The sequence below is a fragment of the Oncorhynchus clarkii genome, chromosome 8 (genome assembly GCF_045791955.1).
Source record: "Oncorhynchus clarkii lewisi isolate Uvic-CL-2024 chromosome 8, UVic_Ocla_1.0, whole genome shotgun sequence".
In the NCBI taxonomy this organism is placed as follows: Eukaryota; Metazoa; Chordata; class Actinopteri; order Salmoniformes; family Salmonidae; genus Oncorhynchus; species Oncorhynchus clarkii.
The window spans coordinates 17,196,582-17,212,242 of NC_092154.1; the positions used below are offsets into that span (position 1 = coordinate 17,196,582).

General features: G+C 50.6%; 1 protein-coding gene across 4 annotated transcripts in view; it reads left to right on the forward strand.

Moving 5' to 3' along the window:
* The window catches only part of LOC139415029 (unconventional myosin-VI-like), a 144,093-nt gene that overhangs the window by 120,857 nt on the left and 7,575 nt on the right, over nt 1–15,661 (forward strand). The window contains exons 28-34 of one of the 4 annotated variants that reach the window (XM_071162776.1): nt 1,313–1,473; nt 1,627–1,668; nt 2,128–2,166; nt 3,526–3,564; nt 5,363–5,469; nt 13,071–13,211; nt 14,151–14,177. In XM_071162776.1, coding sequence (XP_071018877.1) covers nt 1,313–1,473; nt 1,627–1,668; nt 2,128–2,166; nt 3,526–3,564; nt 5,363–5,469; nt 13,071–13,211; nt 14,151–14,177 — 556 coding nt within the window. The remainder of the gene's footprint in view (nt 1–1,312; nt 1,474–1,626; nt 1,669–2,127; nt 2,167–3,525; nt 3,565–5,362; nt 5,470–13,070; nt 13,212–14,150; nt 14,178–15,661) is intronic. The other 3 variants (XM_071162777.1, XM_071162778.1, XM_071162779.1) reach the window with 3 other exon arrangements.

Here is a 15,661-nt window from a genome sequence, read left to right on the forward strand (position 1 = left end):
TGAGAAAACAAAAAGATAATTACTTGACACATTAGAAAGAATTTACAAAAAAACAGAGCAAACTAGAATGATATTCAGCCCTTAACAGAGAGTACACATTGGCGGAATACCTGACCACTGTGACTGACACAAAATTAAGGAAAACTTTGACTATGTACAGACTCAGTGAGCATAGCCTTGCTATTGAGAAAGGCCGCCGTAGGCAGACCTGGCTCTCAGGAGAAGACAGACTGTGCACACTGCCCACAAAATTAGGTGGAAACTGAGCTGCACTTCCTAACCTCCTGCCCAATGTATTATTATTATATTATTATATATTATTATATTATTATTATATTAAAGATACATATTTCCCTCAGATTACACAGACCCACAATGAATTCGAAAAACAAATTGAATTTTGATGAACTGGGTGAAATACCACTGGGTGAAATACCACAGTGTGGGTGGCACTGAGTGAAATACCACAGTGTGCTATCACAGTAGCAGGATTTGTGACCTGTTGCCACAGGAAAAGGGCAACCAGTGAAGATCAAACATCATTGTAAATACAACCCATATTTGTTTATTTATTTTCCCTTTTGTACTTTAACTATTTGCATATCATTACAACACTGTATAAAGACATATGTAATTTGAAATGTCTTTATTCTTTGGGAACGTGTATGGGTGTAATATTTACTGTTCACTTTGTTTATCCATTTCACTTGCTTTGGCAATGTAAACCATGCCAATAAAGACCCTTGAATTTAAATTGCGAGACCGACAAAGACCGACAGAGAGAGAATGTTGGGCTTAGAGAGAGAGCAGGAAACGCAGAGAGACACACAGGTGCTTGTATTTCTCCTATTCTTGTCCTTTGTGTTACTGTGGGTGACCCAAAGAGAGTGTGAGTGTGAGGAAGCTGTCAAAGGGACTGAAGAAGGTGCCAAACGGAGTATCACCCAATTTTCTGAACCTGGAGACACACCGAACCTGCAGGGATGGGCTGCTATTTTGAGAGCACTGGAAAATGTTAGGCCTATGTTATATCTCAATGCTTTTGATCTGACAGCTTTTCCCTGTTTCTGGTACCCTTCATGAGTCTGGCTGGGGCTGGGAAGAGAATGACTTATGAATGACTTATGAATGACTTATGAGTGGACATGGTGCAGGCAGGACAATCCCTTATTACGGGGAGTAAAGAACCACTCACTTGGTGGTATTGGGATTGTCTGTGATGTACGGATTTGTGTTTGTGTGTGTGTGTGCATGCATGTGTGCGCGTGTGTGTGCGTGCGCGCATATATTCAAACATGCCGTCTCTCTGCAGGCAGAGATGGATGTTCAGCTGGAGGCTGAGCGGGAGGAGGCGGCGGCGCGTCAGAACATCCTGGAGCAGGAGAGGCGCGACAGGGAGCTGGCCATGAGGATCGCCCAGAGCGAGGCTGAACTCATCCCAGAGGACACCCAGAATGACGCAGGCCTGCGCAGGTAATAGCTCACTAACATACCTCCATACACTGTCTCTACCCCTCTGATGTAAAGCAGAGATGGGGCTTGATGTAGATTTTGGAGAAATGGAAATATATATTTGTAATCTCTGCGCGTCAGTCACCAATCTCTTCTCTTCTTCTCTTCTCCCAGTAACGGCACCTCAGGTGGTCCATCCTCCCCAGAGAGAGCTACGTAAGACACCAAGATTCAACCCTTTCAGCTCCCCAGTCCAACCTAAACCTGACCACCCCCTGACCACTGAACCATAACTGCACTGCATACTGTAGCAATCTTTTAAGTCAACCAACCAACCTTAACTCTATCAAGCAAGCACAGCCATTGATCGATGGATGATAGGATAATTCTGATATTTAAACAATCTCATAATTCAACTTCTGAATCAGAATCACCTTTATTTACATGTACAAGGGATTTGACCTCAGAATTAGATTATCAGACATGACTGAATCACTTTGAATGTCAATCATTTTCCTTTATTTTCTAATTAATGTCAGAGAGGAATGATCTATCCTTTAACCAATCAAAGTAAGAGAGGAAAGGGAATGACCTTTTCTTCCAGTTCCTGATTGGCTCCTGTATTGTGTACAGTGTCAGAGCTCCTTTGTAATCCTCACCATTCTCTTGTTGCAGTGGAGCTGGTGGATCTCAAAAGCTCAAGAGCATGTCCATGTAGGTTACTTTTAAACACCTCCTTCACTATGTTTAAACACACCTTCAGCACTCTGGCACTTTATTTTATTCAGTAGTGGTACACATAGAATATCACACTTTATATCCTTTTTGATGCATGCTTTTATTTGTATTTTTTTTAAATATTGAGGCTGAAAAGAATGCATTGTGGAAATGCAACGGCTAAGCTGACTGCGCTGGCCATTATCTTGATATTACTAATCAATATGCTGTACGCAGTAGCACCGAAACTAGCATCTGGTAACTAGACCTCAGCTCTCCACAGCCCCTAAACCGAACCAACTCACTAACATGTGTTTAATGGATGTGTCACATTGTGAATCAGATACATTCTGCTGTGCACTCACCTGTATGACACTCTCTGAAGGGGTGTTTTAAAGGGTCCTAATGGATGTGTCACATTGTGAATCAGATACATTCTGCTGTGCACTCACCTGTATGACACTCTCTGAAGTGGTGTTTTAAAGGGTCCTAATGGATGTGTCACATTGTGAATCAGATACATTCTGCTGTGCACTCACCTGTATGACACTCTCTGAAGGGGTGTTTTAAAGGGTCCTAATGGATGTGTCACATTGTGAATCAGATACATTCTGCTGTGCACTCACCTGTATGACACTCTCTGAAGGGGTGTTTTAAAGGGTCCTAATGGATGTGTCACATTGTGAATCAGATACATTCTGCTGTGCACTCACCTGTATGACACTCTCTGAAGGGGTGTTTTAAAGGCTCCTAATGGATGTGTCACATTGTGAATCAGATACATTCTGCTGTGCACTCACCTGTATGACACTCTCTGAAGTGGTGTTTTAAAGGGTCCTAATGGATTTGCCGTATGGTCCATTTCACTTTTTTTTTTAAGCCCTTGATCAATTTCTCGAAAATGTGCTCTCTCGTCAGGTAATAAGAAATCACTATGAAGGACAGTTCCAGAGGATCTAGGCAGAGTGTAGATATTAGAATGTGCACGTTGTCTCAGTGTGCATCACCTGAGTGTCCCAATCAGGAAGAGAAGCTCTTGTAATTATGTAACATCTTCCTTCTCAGAACAGCAGGAAGGAGTTCTGGGCTGTTTTTACAGCCTCATGCTGAAAAGATCACACACACACTACACAGACACGATTACACACACACACACACACACACACACACACACTGACAGATCAGCCTCTGTGTGTCACGCCACCTGTAAAGCATAAGCGTTCTCTCTCTACACGTCGTCTTCCTCTGTGTGCCATCTTAGAACTGCAATCATTGTACACGTGTGACAGTTGGATGGTATTGAAAGTTCTCCGTGGTTCTAACTGTTATTGTGCTGGGCTCATCATGTCCTTTTAGGGAGGAAATGGCCAAGGAAATGTCTGAGCTTCTGTCTAGGTGGGTAGAGATCCTTACTTTAAGTTCCATGATTGACATCTCAAAAAATCTTCACAATCACTTTAACCTCAATGGATAGAAACGGCATGATCAACAGAAGTATATGATGTGTGAATAAATACTAATCGTCTTAATAGGGATTCATCGCCTTAATTAGGGGTAATTCTGCATAATTCCACACAATTAACCATTAATCATTGTTGAGAATTCCTACACAATGGGGTGGGGCTCGCCACCATGCAAATTAATGATTGGTTTTCAAATATTTTTAAGTTGTTAATCTCAAACAATAACTTACTTTTAGCTAGCTTTTATTTCAAATAGCGGTAAGTAAATAATGGCGTGACTCAGTCTACAACGGGACCGTGTCATATGTTGGTTCTAACTATTATAGTTAGTCACACATATAAATCAACCTTGTCCTGATTCCTGGCCACTAGTATCACATTGTAGTAGAGCAGCTGTTATTTATTGGTTCCCTGTTAGCTGATGCCATGGGGCCAGCCTCGCGCCATCAGAATGACTGAATGAGTGACGTTTGACCCGGAGGCCACACCCAGTAGGCACTACTGTCACTTTGTCTGTGTACTAATTGGCTCAAGCCGCCTGCCTCTACTCCTCATAGCGACACATGGCCACCGGCCACAGGAAGTGGTGGCAGAAGGTGACCGGCCCTCTAGCCCTAGGTTAATGGAACAGCGTGCTTCAGGGGTCCCTGGAATAGCCACCAACTGCTCCAAGTGTGCGAGGCCAGCTCCCCTGGGTGGAGAGGCTCAATTGCTCAGTCAGTCAATAGGATTATGGCGTGGATGGCCTCAGGTGGCCCAGGGTCCGCCCCCTAACTCCAGCCTCAGATCCAGAGAGTCAGTGTTCTAAAAGTGGCAAATCCCAGCCAGGACTTAATCAGCCCTGTCAGCAGTCAGCAGCACTGTGGAGGAGGTGACGGCAGAACAGACCAGCAACAAACAGCTGGAGAGAAGTACACATAGGACCAGTTTCCTGGAGAGAGGTGAAGTCTTTAATCTTTGTCTGGGAAACCCTCCCTTACAATGGCCGGTCCAAATAATGCAGCACTGGACCAGTTCCATGACCAACAAGCTGCCTCACGCTACAGAAACCTGCTCCTATGCACCGTTCCAGCTCCAAATAGGAGTTGGGTTTTGAATAGGCTGTGTTACTGCTGTGGGGTTGAATTTCTCTGGTACAGTGCAGCTGACCAACTCCACATTATCCCCCTTATCAGCCTGCTCCCAAATTATGACCTTTGAAATCTCTTTCCTTGTGGATCGTGTCAATTTTGCTCTACTGTGGAGTAGGGTGAAATTTCCCCTAGACAGTGATCTTAAGTCAGTTTAGCGTTTTTCCCACTAATAGTTGCAGTTTGACGTTTATTGTCATGAATCTTGCCATGGAGGCAGAACTGAGTAGTTTTTGCTAGATAGGCCAGCTGCAAAATCAAAATTGTCTTTGTCTAAAAAACATACTTTTGTTATCCTAACTTAAAGTTAGTGTTAGGCATTAGGGTGTGCAGTGTGGTTGGGTTTAACGGCTTTGTGACTGTGCCAGCTAGTGACCACCTAGATCTGTACCCAGGGAAAACTTCACCCCGGAGCCGCCACTGTATACTGCTCTTGTTTTGGTTGTAACCCCACTGTGCTGGTTGTAACCCCACTGTCCTGGTTGTAACCCCACTGTGCTGGTTGTAACCCCACTGTGCTGATTGTAACCCCACTTTCCTGGTTGTAACCCCACTGTGCTGGTTGTAACCCCACTGTCCTGGATGTGTCTGTGTTGCCAGAGGCCCACAGGTTCAGGCTACCAAAGCTGCTGCTGCTGGCACCAAGAAGTACGAGCTCAGCAAGTGGAAATACGCCGAGCTGAGGGACGCCATCAACACATCCTGTGGTAAGAAAGTCAGCCATGCCAAACATGTGGTTGAAAATCATTAAGAAACTTGACTCTGACATTTTGCTATGCTATTGCTCTTAACGAACCTCATGTAATATTGAACTGTCAGTTCTCTGAGACTGTTTTGCTTAGGGTTAAAAGTGAGCTATGATTTTACAGCTTTTACTTGCTCTATGTTTATTTATTAATACCCACCTTATTATTTGATCACTTCGTTTTACATGTTGATCAAATTCTTCTATCATTTGGTAGAACAGTATGGTACCAGTGTTCAAACGTAGTGCACTATGTAGGGAATAGGGTTTCATTTGGGACGTAGACTGATTGGCAGCTCCCCAAGCTCTGTGTCGTATGTGTCAAATATGCCCAACAATAGGTATCTGGGGCTGCAGACCCATCTGTATTGAAAGTAAAACATCTCAGTTTTCCTTCGAAACAATCAGGCATGCTGATGTTAAGTAGTATGCACATTGCAGGAAGACATTTTGACAGTGAAATGACTCATTTATCTGGAGGATAGGAAGCCATATTTGTGCACTCAACGTTAGCAAGGCACTTAGCAGGTATTAACCATCTAATTTCACACCATATTTCACTCCGGGACTTCAGCCAGTATGCTGATTGACAACTTAAATGCATTTTAATCCTAGCAGCAATTGTTTTAGAATTTCATGAAGACATAGATTGACAATGAAACTCATAATGCTGTCTCGTCTTTCTTCTTTTATGACTTTTAAATTGTTATTAAAGTAATGAAAATCTTTGAGTAGTATGTCTCAGACTTCTTTCTGTTGGTAGTCCTCCGTCCATCTGTCTGTTGGCAGTCCGTCCGTCTGTCTGTCTGTTGGCAGTCCGCCTGTCTGTTGTCCGTCCGCCTGACTGTTGTCCGCCCGCCTGTCTGTTGGCAGTCCGTCCATCTGTCTGTTGGCAGTCCGTCCATCCGTCTGTCTGTTAGCAGTCTGTCCGTCCGTCTACTGTTGGCAGTCCGCCCTTCCGTCTGTCTGTTGTCCGCCCGTCTGTCTGTTGGCCATCCGTCCGTCTGTCTTTTGGCAGTCCGTCCGTCTGTCTTTTGGCAGTCCGTCCGTCTGTCTTTTGGTAGTCCGTCCGTCTGTCTGTTGGCAGTCCGTCCGTCTGTCAGTTGGCAGTCCGTCCGTCCGTCTGTTGGCAGTCCGTCCGTCTGTCTGTTGGCAGTCCGTCCGTCTGTCTGTTGGCAGTCCGTCCGTCTGTCTGTTGGCAGTCCGTCTGTCTGTTGGCAGTCCGTCCTTCTGTTCGTTGGCAGTCCGTCCGTCTGTCTGTTGGCAGTCTGTCTGTTGGCAGTCTGTCCGGCCGTCCGTCTGTCTGTTGGCAGTCTGTCCGGCCGTCCGTCTGTCTGTTGGCAGTCTGTCCGGCCGTCCGTCTGTCTGTTGGCAGTCCGTCCGTCCGTCTGTCTGTTGGCAGTCCGTCCATCCGTCTGTCTGTTGGCAATCCGCCCTTCCGTCTGTTGGCAGTCCACCCCTCCATACATCTGTTGGCAGTCCGTACGTCTGTTGGCAGTCCGTCCGTACGTCTGTTGGCAGTCCGTCCGTACGTCTGTTGGCAGTCCGTCCGTACGTCTGTTGGCAGTCCGTCTGTCTGTTGGCAGTCTGTCTGTCTGTCTGTCTGTCTGTCTTTTGGCAGTCCCTCTATCTGTCTGTCTGTTGGCAGTCCGTCCGACCGTCTGTCTGTTGGCAGTCCGACCGTCTGTCTGTTGGCAGTCTGTCTGTCTGTCTGTCTGTCTGTCTGTTGGCAGTCCGTCCGTCTGTTGGCAGTCTGTCTGTCTGTCTGTCTGTCTTTTGGCAGTCCCTCTATCTGTCTGTCTGTTGGCAGTCCGTCCGACCGTCTGTCTGTTGGCAGTCCGACCGTCTGTCTGTTGGCAGTCCGTCCGACCGTCTGTCTGTTGGCAGGCAGTCCCCCCGTCCGTCCGTCTGTTGGCAGTCCCTCCGTCTGTTGGCAGTCCGTCCGTCTGTTGGCAGTACCGCCGTCCATCCGTCTGTTGGAAGTCCCGCCGTCCGTCTGTTGGCAGTCCGGTCGTCCGTCTGTTGGCAGTTCCTCCGTCCATCCGTCTGTTGGTAGTCAATCCGTCTGTTCGCAGTCCGACCGTTCGTCCGTTGGCAGTCCGTCTGTCTGGCTGTTGGCAGTCCGTCAGTCTGTCTGTTGGCAGTCTGTCTGTCTGTTGGCAGTCAGTCTGTCTGTTGGCAGTCAGACTGTCTGTTGGAAGTCCGTCTGTCTGTCTGTCTGTTGGCAGTCCGTCTGTCTGTTTGCACTCCGTCTGTCTGTTGGCACTCCATCTGTCTGTTGGCAGTCCGTCTGTCTGTTGGCAGTCCGTCCGTCTGTTGGCAGTCCGTCCGTCTGTTGGCAGTCCGTCCGTCTGTTGGCAGTCCGTCCGTCTGTTGGCAGTCCGTCCGACCGTCTGTCTGTTGGCAGTCCGACCGTCTGTCTGTTGGCAGTCCGACCGTCTGTCTGTTGGCAGTCCGACCGTCTGTCTGTTGGCAGTCCGTCCGACCGTCTGTCTGTTGGCAGTCCGACCGTCTGTCTGTTGGCAGTCTGTCTGACCGTCTGTTGGCAGTTCCTCCCTCTGTCCGTCTGTTGGCAGTCCCTCCGTCAATCCGTCTGTTGGCAGTCCGTCTGTCTGTCTGTTGGCAGTCCGTCTGTCTGTCTGTTGGCAGTCCGTCTGTCTGTCTGCTGGCAGTCCGTCTGTCTGTCTGCTGGCAGTCCGTCTGTCTGTCTGCTGGCAGCCCGTCTGTCTGTCTGTTGGCAGTCCGTCTGTCTGTCTGTTGGCAGTCCGTCTGTCTGTCTGTTGGCAGTCCGTCTGTCTGTCTGCTGGCAGTCCGTCTGTCTGTCTGCTGGCAGTCCGTCTGTCTGTCTGCTGGCAGTCCTTCTGTCTGTCTGCTGGCAGTCCGTCTGTCTGTCTGCTGGCAGTCCGTATGTCTGTCTGTTGGCAGTCCGTCTGTCTGTCTGTTGGCAGTCCGTCTGTCTGTCTGTTGGCAGTCCGTCTGTTTGTTGGCAGTCCGTCCGTCTGTTGGCAGTCCGTCCGTTGGCAATCCCTCCGCCCGTCCGTCTGTTGGCAGTCCCTCCGTCCATCCGTCTGTTGGCAGTCCCTCCGTCCATCCGTCTGTTGGCAGTCCCTCCGTCAATCCGTCTGTTGGCAGTCCGTCTGTCTGTCTGTTGGCAGTCCGTCTGTCTGTCTGTTGGCAGTCCGTCTGTCTGTCTGCTGGCAGTCCGTCTGTCTGTCTGCTGGCAGTCCGTCTGTCTGTCTGCTGGCAGCCCGTCTGTCTGTCTGTTGGCAGTCCGTCTGTCTGTCTGTTGGCAGTCCGTCTGTCTGTCTGTTGGCAGTCCGTCTGTCTGTCTGCTGGCAGTCCGTCTGTCTGTCTGCTGGCAGTCCGTCTGTCTGTCTGCTGGCAGTCCTTCTGTCTGTCTGCTGGCAGTCCGTCTGTCTGTCTGCTGGCAGTCCGTATGTCTGTCTGTTGGCAGTCCGTCTGTCTGTCTGTTGGCAGTCCGTCTGTCTGTCTGTTGGCAGTCCGTCTGTTTGTTGGCAGTCCGTCCGTCTGTTGGCAGTCCGTCCGTTGGCAATCCCTCCGTCCGTCCGTCTGTTGGCAGTCCCTCCGTCCATCCGTCTGTTGGCAGTCCCGCCGTCCGTCCGTCTGTTGGCAGTCCCGCCGTCCGTCTGTCTGTTGGCAGTCCCGCCGTCCGTCTGTTGGCAGTCCCGCCGTCCGTCCGTCTGTTGGCAGTCCCGCCGTCCGTCCGTCTTTTGGCAGTCCGTCTGTCTGTTGGCAGTCCGTCCGTCCGTTGGCAGTCCGTCCGTCTGTTGGCTGTCCGTCCGTCTGTTGGCAGTCCGTCCGTCTGTTGGCAGTCCCGCCGTCCATCCGTCTGTTGGCAGTCCCGCTGTCTGTCCTTCTGTTGGCAGTCCGTCCATCTGTTTGCAGTCCCTCCGTCTGTCTGTCTGTTGGCAGTCCGTCTGTTGACAGTCCCGCCGTCCATCTGTCTGTTGGCAGTCCCGCTGTCCATCCGTCTGTTGGCAGTCCCGCCGTCCGTCCGTCTGTTGGCAGTCCCGCCATCCGTCCTTCTGTTGGCAGTCCCGCCGTCCATCCGTCTGTTGGCAGTCCCGCCGTCCATCCGTCTGTTGGCAGTCCCGCCGTCCATCCGTCTGTTGGCAGTCCCGCCGTCCGTCCTTCTGTTGGCAGTCCGTCCGTCTGTTCGCAGGGACTCTGCCTGTCTGTCTGTTGGCAGTCCATCTGTTGGCAGTCACGCCATTCGTCCGTCTGTTGGCAGTCCCTCCGTCCGTCCGTCTGTTGGCAGTCCCTCCGTCTGTTGGCAGTCTGTCTGTCTGTTGGCAGTCAGTCTGTCTGTTGGCAGTCAGACTGTCTGTTGGAAGTCCGTCTGTCTGTCTGTCTGTTGGCAGTCCGTCTGTCTGTTTGCACTCCGTCTGTCTGTTGGCACTCCATCTGTCTGTTGGCAGTCCGTCTGTCTGTTGGCAGTCCGTCCGTCTGTTGGCAGTCCGTCCGTCTGTTGGCAGTCCGTCCGTCTGTTGGCAGTCCGTCCGTCTGTTGGCAGTCCGTCCGACCGTCTGTCTGTTGGCAGTCCGACCGTCTGTCTGTTGGCAGTCCGACCGTCTGTCTGTTGGCAGTCCGACCGTCTGTCTGTTGGCAGTCCGTCCGACCGTCTGTCTGTTGGCAGTCCGACCGTCTGTCTGTTGGCAGTCTGTCTGACCGTCTGTTGGCAGTTCCTCCCTCTGTCCGTCTGTTGGCAGTCCCTCCGTCAATCCGTCTGTTGGCAGTCCGTCTGTCTGTCTGTTGGCAGTCCGTCTGTCTGTCTGTTGGCAGTCCGTCTGTCTGTCTGCTGGCAGTCCGTCTGTCTGTCTGCTGGCAGTCCGTCTGTCTGTCTGCTGGCAGCCCGTCTGTCTGTCTGTTGGCAGTCCGTCTGTCTGTCTGTTGGCAGTCCGTCTGTCTGTCTGTTGGCAGTCCGTCTGTCTGTCTGCTGGCAGTCCGTCTGTCTGTCTGCTGGCAGTCCGTCTGTCTGTCTGCTGGCAGTCCGTCTGTCTGTCTGCTGGCAGTCCGTATGTCTGTCTGTTGGCAGTCCGTCTGTCTGTCTGTTGGCAGTCCGTCTGTCTGTCTGTTGGCAGTCCGTCTGTTTGTTGGCAGTCCGTCCGTCTGTTGGCAGTCCGTCCGTTGGCAATCCCTCCGTCCGTCCGTCTGTTGGCAGTCCCTCCGTCCATCCGTCTGTTGGCAGTCCCTCCGTCCATCCGTCTGTTGGCAGTCCCTCCGTCAATCCGTCTGTTGGCAGTCCGTCTGTCTGTCTGTTGGCAGTCCGTCTGTCTGTCTGTTGGCAGTCCGTCTGTCTGTCTGCTGGCAGTCCGTCTGTCTGTCTGCTGGCAGTCCGTCTGTCTGTCTGCTGGCAGCCCGTCTGTCTGTCTGTTGGCAGTCCGTCTGTCTGTTGGCAGTCCGTCCGTCCGTTGGCAGTCCGTCCGTCTGTTGGCTGTCCGTCCGTCTGTTGGCAGTCCGTCCGTCTGTTGGCAGTCCCGCCGTCCATCCGTCTGTTAGCAGTCCCGCTGTCTGTCCTTCTGTTGGCAGTCCGTCCATCTGTTTGCAGTCCCTCCGTCTGTCTGTCTGTTGGCAGTCCGTCTGTTGACAGTCCCGCCGTCCATCTGTCTGTTGGCAGTCCCGCTGTCCATCCGTCTGTTGGCAGTCCCGCCGTCCGTCCGTCTGTTGGCAGTCCCGCCATCCGTCCTTCTGTTGGCAGTCCCGCCGTCCATCCGTCTGTTGGCAGTCCCGCCGTCCATCCGTCTGTTGGCAGTCCCGCCGTCCATCCGTCTGTTGGCAGTCCCGCCGTCCGTCCTTCTGTTGGCAGTCCGTCCGTCTGTTCGCAGTCCCTCTGCCTGTCTGTCTGTTGGCAGTCCATCTGTTGGCAGTCCCGCCGTCCATCTGTCTGTTGGCAGTCACGCCATTCGTCCGTCTGTTGGCAGTCCCTCCGTCCGTCCGTCTGTTGGCAGTCCCTCCGTCTGTTGGCAGTCCCTCCGTCTGTTCGCAGTCCCTCTGTCTGTCTGTCTGTTGGCAGTCCGTCTGTTGGCAGTCCCTCCGTCCGTCCGTCTGTTGGCAGTCCGTCCGTCTGTTGCCAGTCCCGCCGTCCATCCGTCTGTTGGCAGTCCCGCCGTCCGTCCTTCTGTTGGCAGTCCGTCCGTCTGTTCGCAGTCCCTCTGTCTGTCTGTCTGTTGGCAGTCCGTCTGTTGGCAGTCCCGCCGTCCATCTGTCTGTTGGCAGTCCCGCCGTTCGTCCGTCTGTTGGCAGTCCGTCCGTCCGTCTGTTGGCAGTCCCTCCATCTGTTGGCAGTCTGTCCATTCGTTGGCCGTCCGTCTGTTGGCAGTCCGTCCGTCTGTTGGCAGTCCATCCGTCTGTTGGCAGTCCCGCCGTCCACCCGTCTGTTGGCAGTCCGTCCGTCTTTTGGCAGTCCGTCCGTCCGTCTGTCTGTCTGTTGGCAGTCCGTCCGTCTGTCTGTCTGTTGGCAGTCTGTCCGTCCGTCTGTTGGCAGTCCCTCCGGCCATCCGTCTGTTGGCAGTCCCGCCGTCCGTCCGTCTGTTGGCAGTCCCGCCGTCCGTCCGTCTTTTGGCAGTCCGTCCGTCCGTCTGTTGGCAGTCCGTCCGTCTGTCTGTCTGTTGGCAGTCCGTCCGTCCATCCGTCTATTGGCAGTTCCGCCGTCCGTCCGTCTGTTGGCAGTCCCGCCGTCCGTCCGTCTGTTGGCAGTCCCGCCGTCCGTCCGTCTTTTGGCAGTCCGTCTGTCTGTTGGCAGTCCGTCCGTCTGTTGGCAGTCCGTCCGTCCGTCTGTTGGAAGTCCGTCCGTTGGCAGTCCGTCCGTCTGTTGGCTGTCCGTCCATCCGTCTGTTGGCTGGCCGTCCGTCTGTTGGCAGTCCGTCCGTCTGTTGGCAGTCCCGCCGTCCATCCGTCTGTTGGCAGTCCCGCTGTCCGTCCTTCTGTTGGCAGTCCGTCCGTCTGTTCGCAGTCCCTCCGTCTGTCTGTCTGTTGGCAGTCCGTCTGTTGGCAGTCCCGCCGTCCATCTGTCTGTTGGCAGTCCTGCCGTCCATCCGTCTGTTGGCAGTCCCGCCGTCCATCCGTCTGTTGGCAGTCCCGCCATCCGTCTTTCTGTTGGCAGTCCGTCCGTCTGTTCGCAGTCCCTCTGTCTGTCTGTCTGTTGGCAGTCCGTCTGCTGGCAGTCCCGCCGTCCATCTGTCTGTTGGCAGTCCCTCCGTCCGTCCGTCTGTTGGCAGTCCCGTCTGTTGGCAGTCCGTCTGTCTGTTGGCAGTCCGTCCGTCTGTTGGCAGTTCCTCCGTCCGTCCGTCTGTTGGCAGTCCGTCTGTCTGTTGGCAGTTCCTCCCTCCGTCCGTCCGTCTGTTGGCAGTCAATCCGTCTGTTGGCAGTCCCTCCGTCCGTCTGTCTGTGTGTAGCTCTGACCATGGGGGTTCTAGTGTTCTGGTATACTTCAGTACCTGCTATGCTCTCATATTTCTCCCTCCCTTTCTTCTCTCTCTTCCTTTTATTTTTCTCTACCCTCTCTCCCATTCTCTCTCTTTTTTTCTCTCTCTCAACCTGCAGACATTGAGTTGCTGGCTGCCTGCCGAGAAGAGTTCCACCGCCGGCTGAAGGTCTACCACGCCTGGAAGTCAAAGAACAAGAAGCGTGGCAACAACCCCGGAGTCACAGAGCAGAGGGCCCCCAAATCAGTCACTGACTATGGTAAGGGACCCCAACCCACAGGAGATATTTCAGACAGTGTTATACAGTACAACATTACTGTAGGTGTCTTTTTCAATTATTTGATAGGCTTGATTCGAATAACATCCATTTTTATTCTGCTCCCAATACCCTAGAGGAGGCAGACCCAAAGAGACTGTCTCGGTTAGCTTTAGCTTTAGCCCCCTATTGAGTATTCTAATATAGTACTGATACTAGTGAATAGGGTGCCATTTGGGACACATCCTGGTGGTGGCTGCTCTCTTCCTCCAGCCTGACCATTGTTCTCCATAGAAACCTGTGCTGTCTTGCTCCTGGTTCTGCTTCATTTCCATGAGCAGTCACCATGACGACAAAGAGCTATTTTCCCCCCCGTGTGACAGAGTGCAGACACACTTTATTTTAGTCTGTTAGACTACTGATTGGACCACATACACAGACCCCATAGAATTACAAACAGAATCATCATGTATAATTATAGGGTCTGTAGCTATGCCCAGCCCCCACCTCTCACTTAGTGGGCATACACAGCACAGTACCAGCTATACCTCTACCTGCTCTCTGACACAATAACAAGCCAGAGGCTGAGGAGAGCTCATATTTTCAGGGTCCTAGCATAATATAGCCTACAATCTAATGATTTTGCTTGTGAATGACCATATACAGTGGAATGACCCTCCCCGTTCTTCCATGCCTATGGTGTCATCCATTTAGGCCAGTCCTGGCTACCGTAAACACATGTAAAGATGTGGTAATGACTCTGTCATTATATATAATGGTTTCTTCTTCCCCTAACATCTATGATGTTGTGATAGGCTCAAAAATGTATTCATAGGAAATCCATTTGTCATTCCATGATCTTGTCTTGCATGTTGTTTGTTTCATACCTGTGTCATACTGCATGTGATGTTTGTAAGTGTAACCTGGCATGTTTACTTTCAGATCTCGCACCTCGTGTGAGACAAGCACGTAAGTGGTTCTCCACAATGTAGCAGCATCACTAACCTCAGCCCCTAACCCATCTATTAACCATGGGGAAACGGAGGGTGTGTGGAAGGGGTTTACTTTCTGTTTTGGGATGCATCCCTATTTCCTTGTAGTGCACTACTTTTTACCAGGACCCATAAGGCTCTGGTCAAAGACCCATAAGGCTCTGGTCAACAGTAGTGCACTATATAGGAAATAGGGTGCCATTTGGGATGCAAACTTGGTGATGGCGTAAGGAATCATAGAGCAACTGGTTTCTTTCTAAAAAAAAGGAATCGTCTTTAGATTGCATGTTATTTTATTCCTGGGACAGAATAAGGTTATTAAGAGGTTGTCAACTAAGTGCACCTGCCATTCTTTGAAGATTATTAAGGGGGGTGTCAATTACAGTAAGTGCACCTTGAAGATTATTAAGGGGGGTGTCAACTACAGTAAGTGCACCTTGAAGATTATTAAGGGGGGTGTCAACTACAGTAAGTGCACCTTGAAGATTATTAAGGGGGTGTCAATTACAGTAAGTGCACCTTGAAGATTATTAAGGGGGGTGTCAACTACAGTAAGTGCACCTTGAAGATTATTAAAGGGGGTGTCAACTACAGTAAGTGCACCTTGAAGATTATTAAGGGGGTGTCAACTACAGTAAGTGCACCTTGAAGATTATTAAGGGAGTGTCAACTACAGTAAATGCACCTTGAAGATTATTAAGGGGGGTGTCAACTACAGTAAGTGCACCTTGAAGATTATTAAAGGGGTGTCAACTACAGTAAGTGCACCTTGAAGATTATTAAGGGAGTGTCAACTACAGTAAGTGCACCTTGAAGATTATTAAGGGGGTGTCAACTACAGTAAGTGCACCTTGAAGATTATTAAGTGGGTGTCAACTACAGTAAGTGCACCTTGAAGATTATTAAGGGGGTGTCAACTACAGTAAGTGCACCTTGAAGATTATTAAGGGGGTGTCAATTACAGTAAGTGCACCTTGAAGATTATTAAGAGGGTGTCAACTACAGTAAGTGCACCTTGAAGATTATTAAGGGGGTGTCAACTACAGTAAGTGCACCTTGAAGATTATTAAGAGGGTGTCAACTACAGTAAGTGCACCTTGAAGATTATTAAGGGGGGTGTCAACTACAGTAAGTGCACCTTGAAGATTATTAAGGGGGTGTCAACTACAGTAAGTGCACCTTGAAGATTATTAAGGGAGTGTCAACTACAGTAAGTGCACCTTGAAGATTATTAAGGGGGTGTCAATTACAGTAAGTGCACCTTGAAGATTATTAAGAGGGTGTCAACTACAGTAAGTGCACCTTGAAGATTATTAAGGGGGTGTCAACTACAGTAAGTGCACCTTGAAGATTATTAAGGGGGTGTCAACTACAGTAAGTGCACCTTGAAGATTATTAAGGGGGTGTCAACTACAGTAAGTGCACCTTGAAGATTATTAAGGGAGTGTCAACTAAGTACAC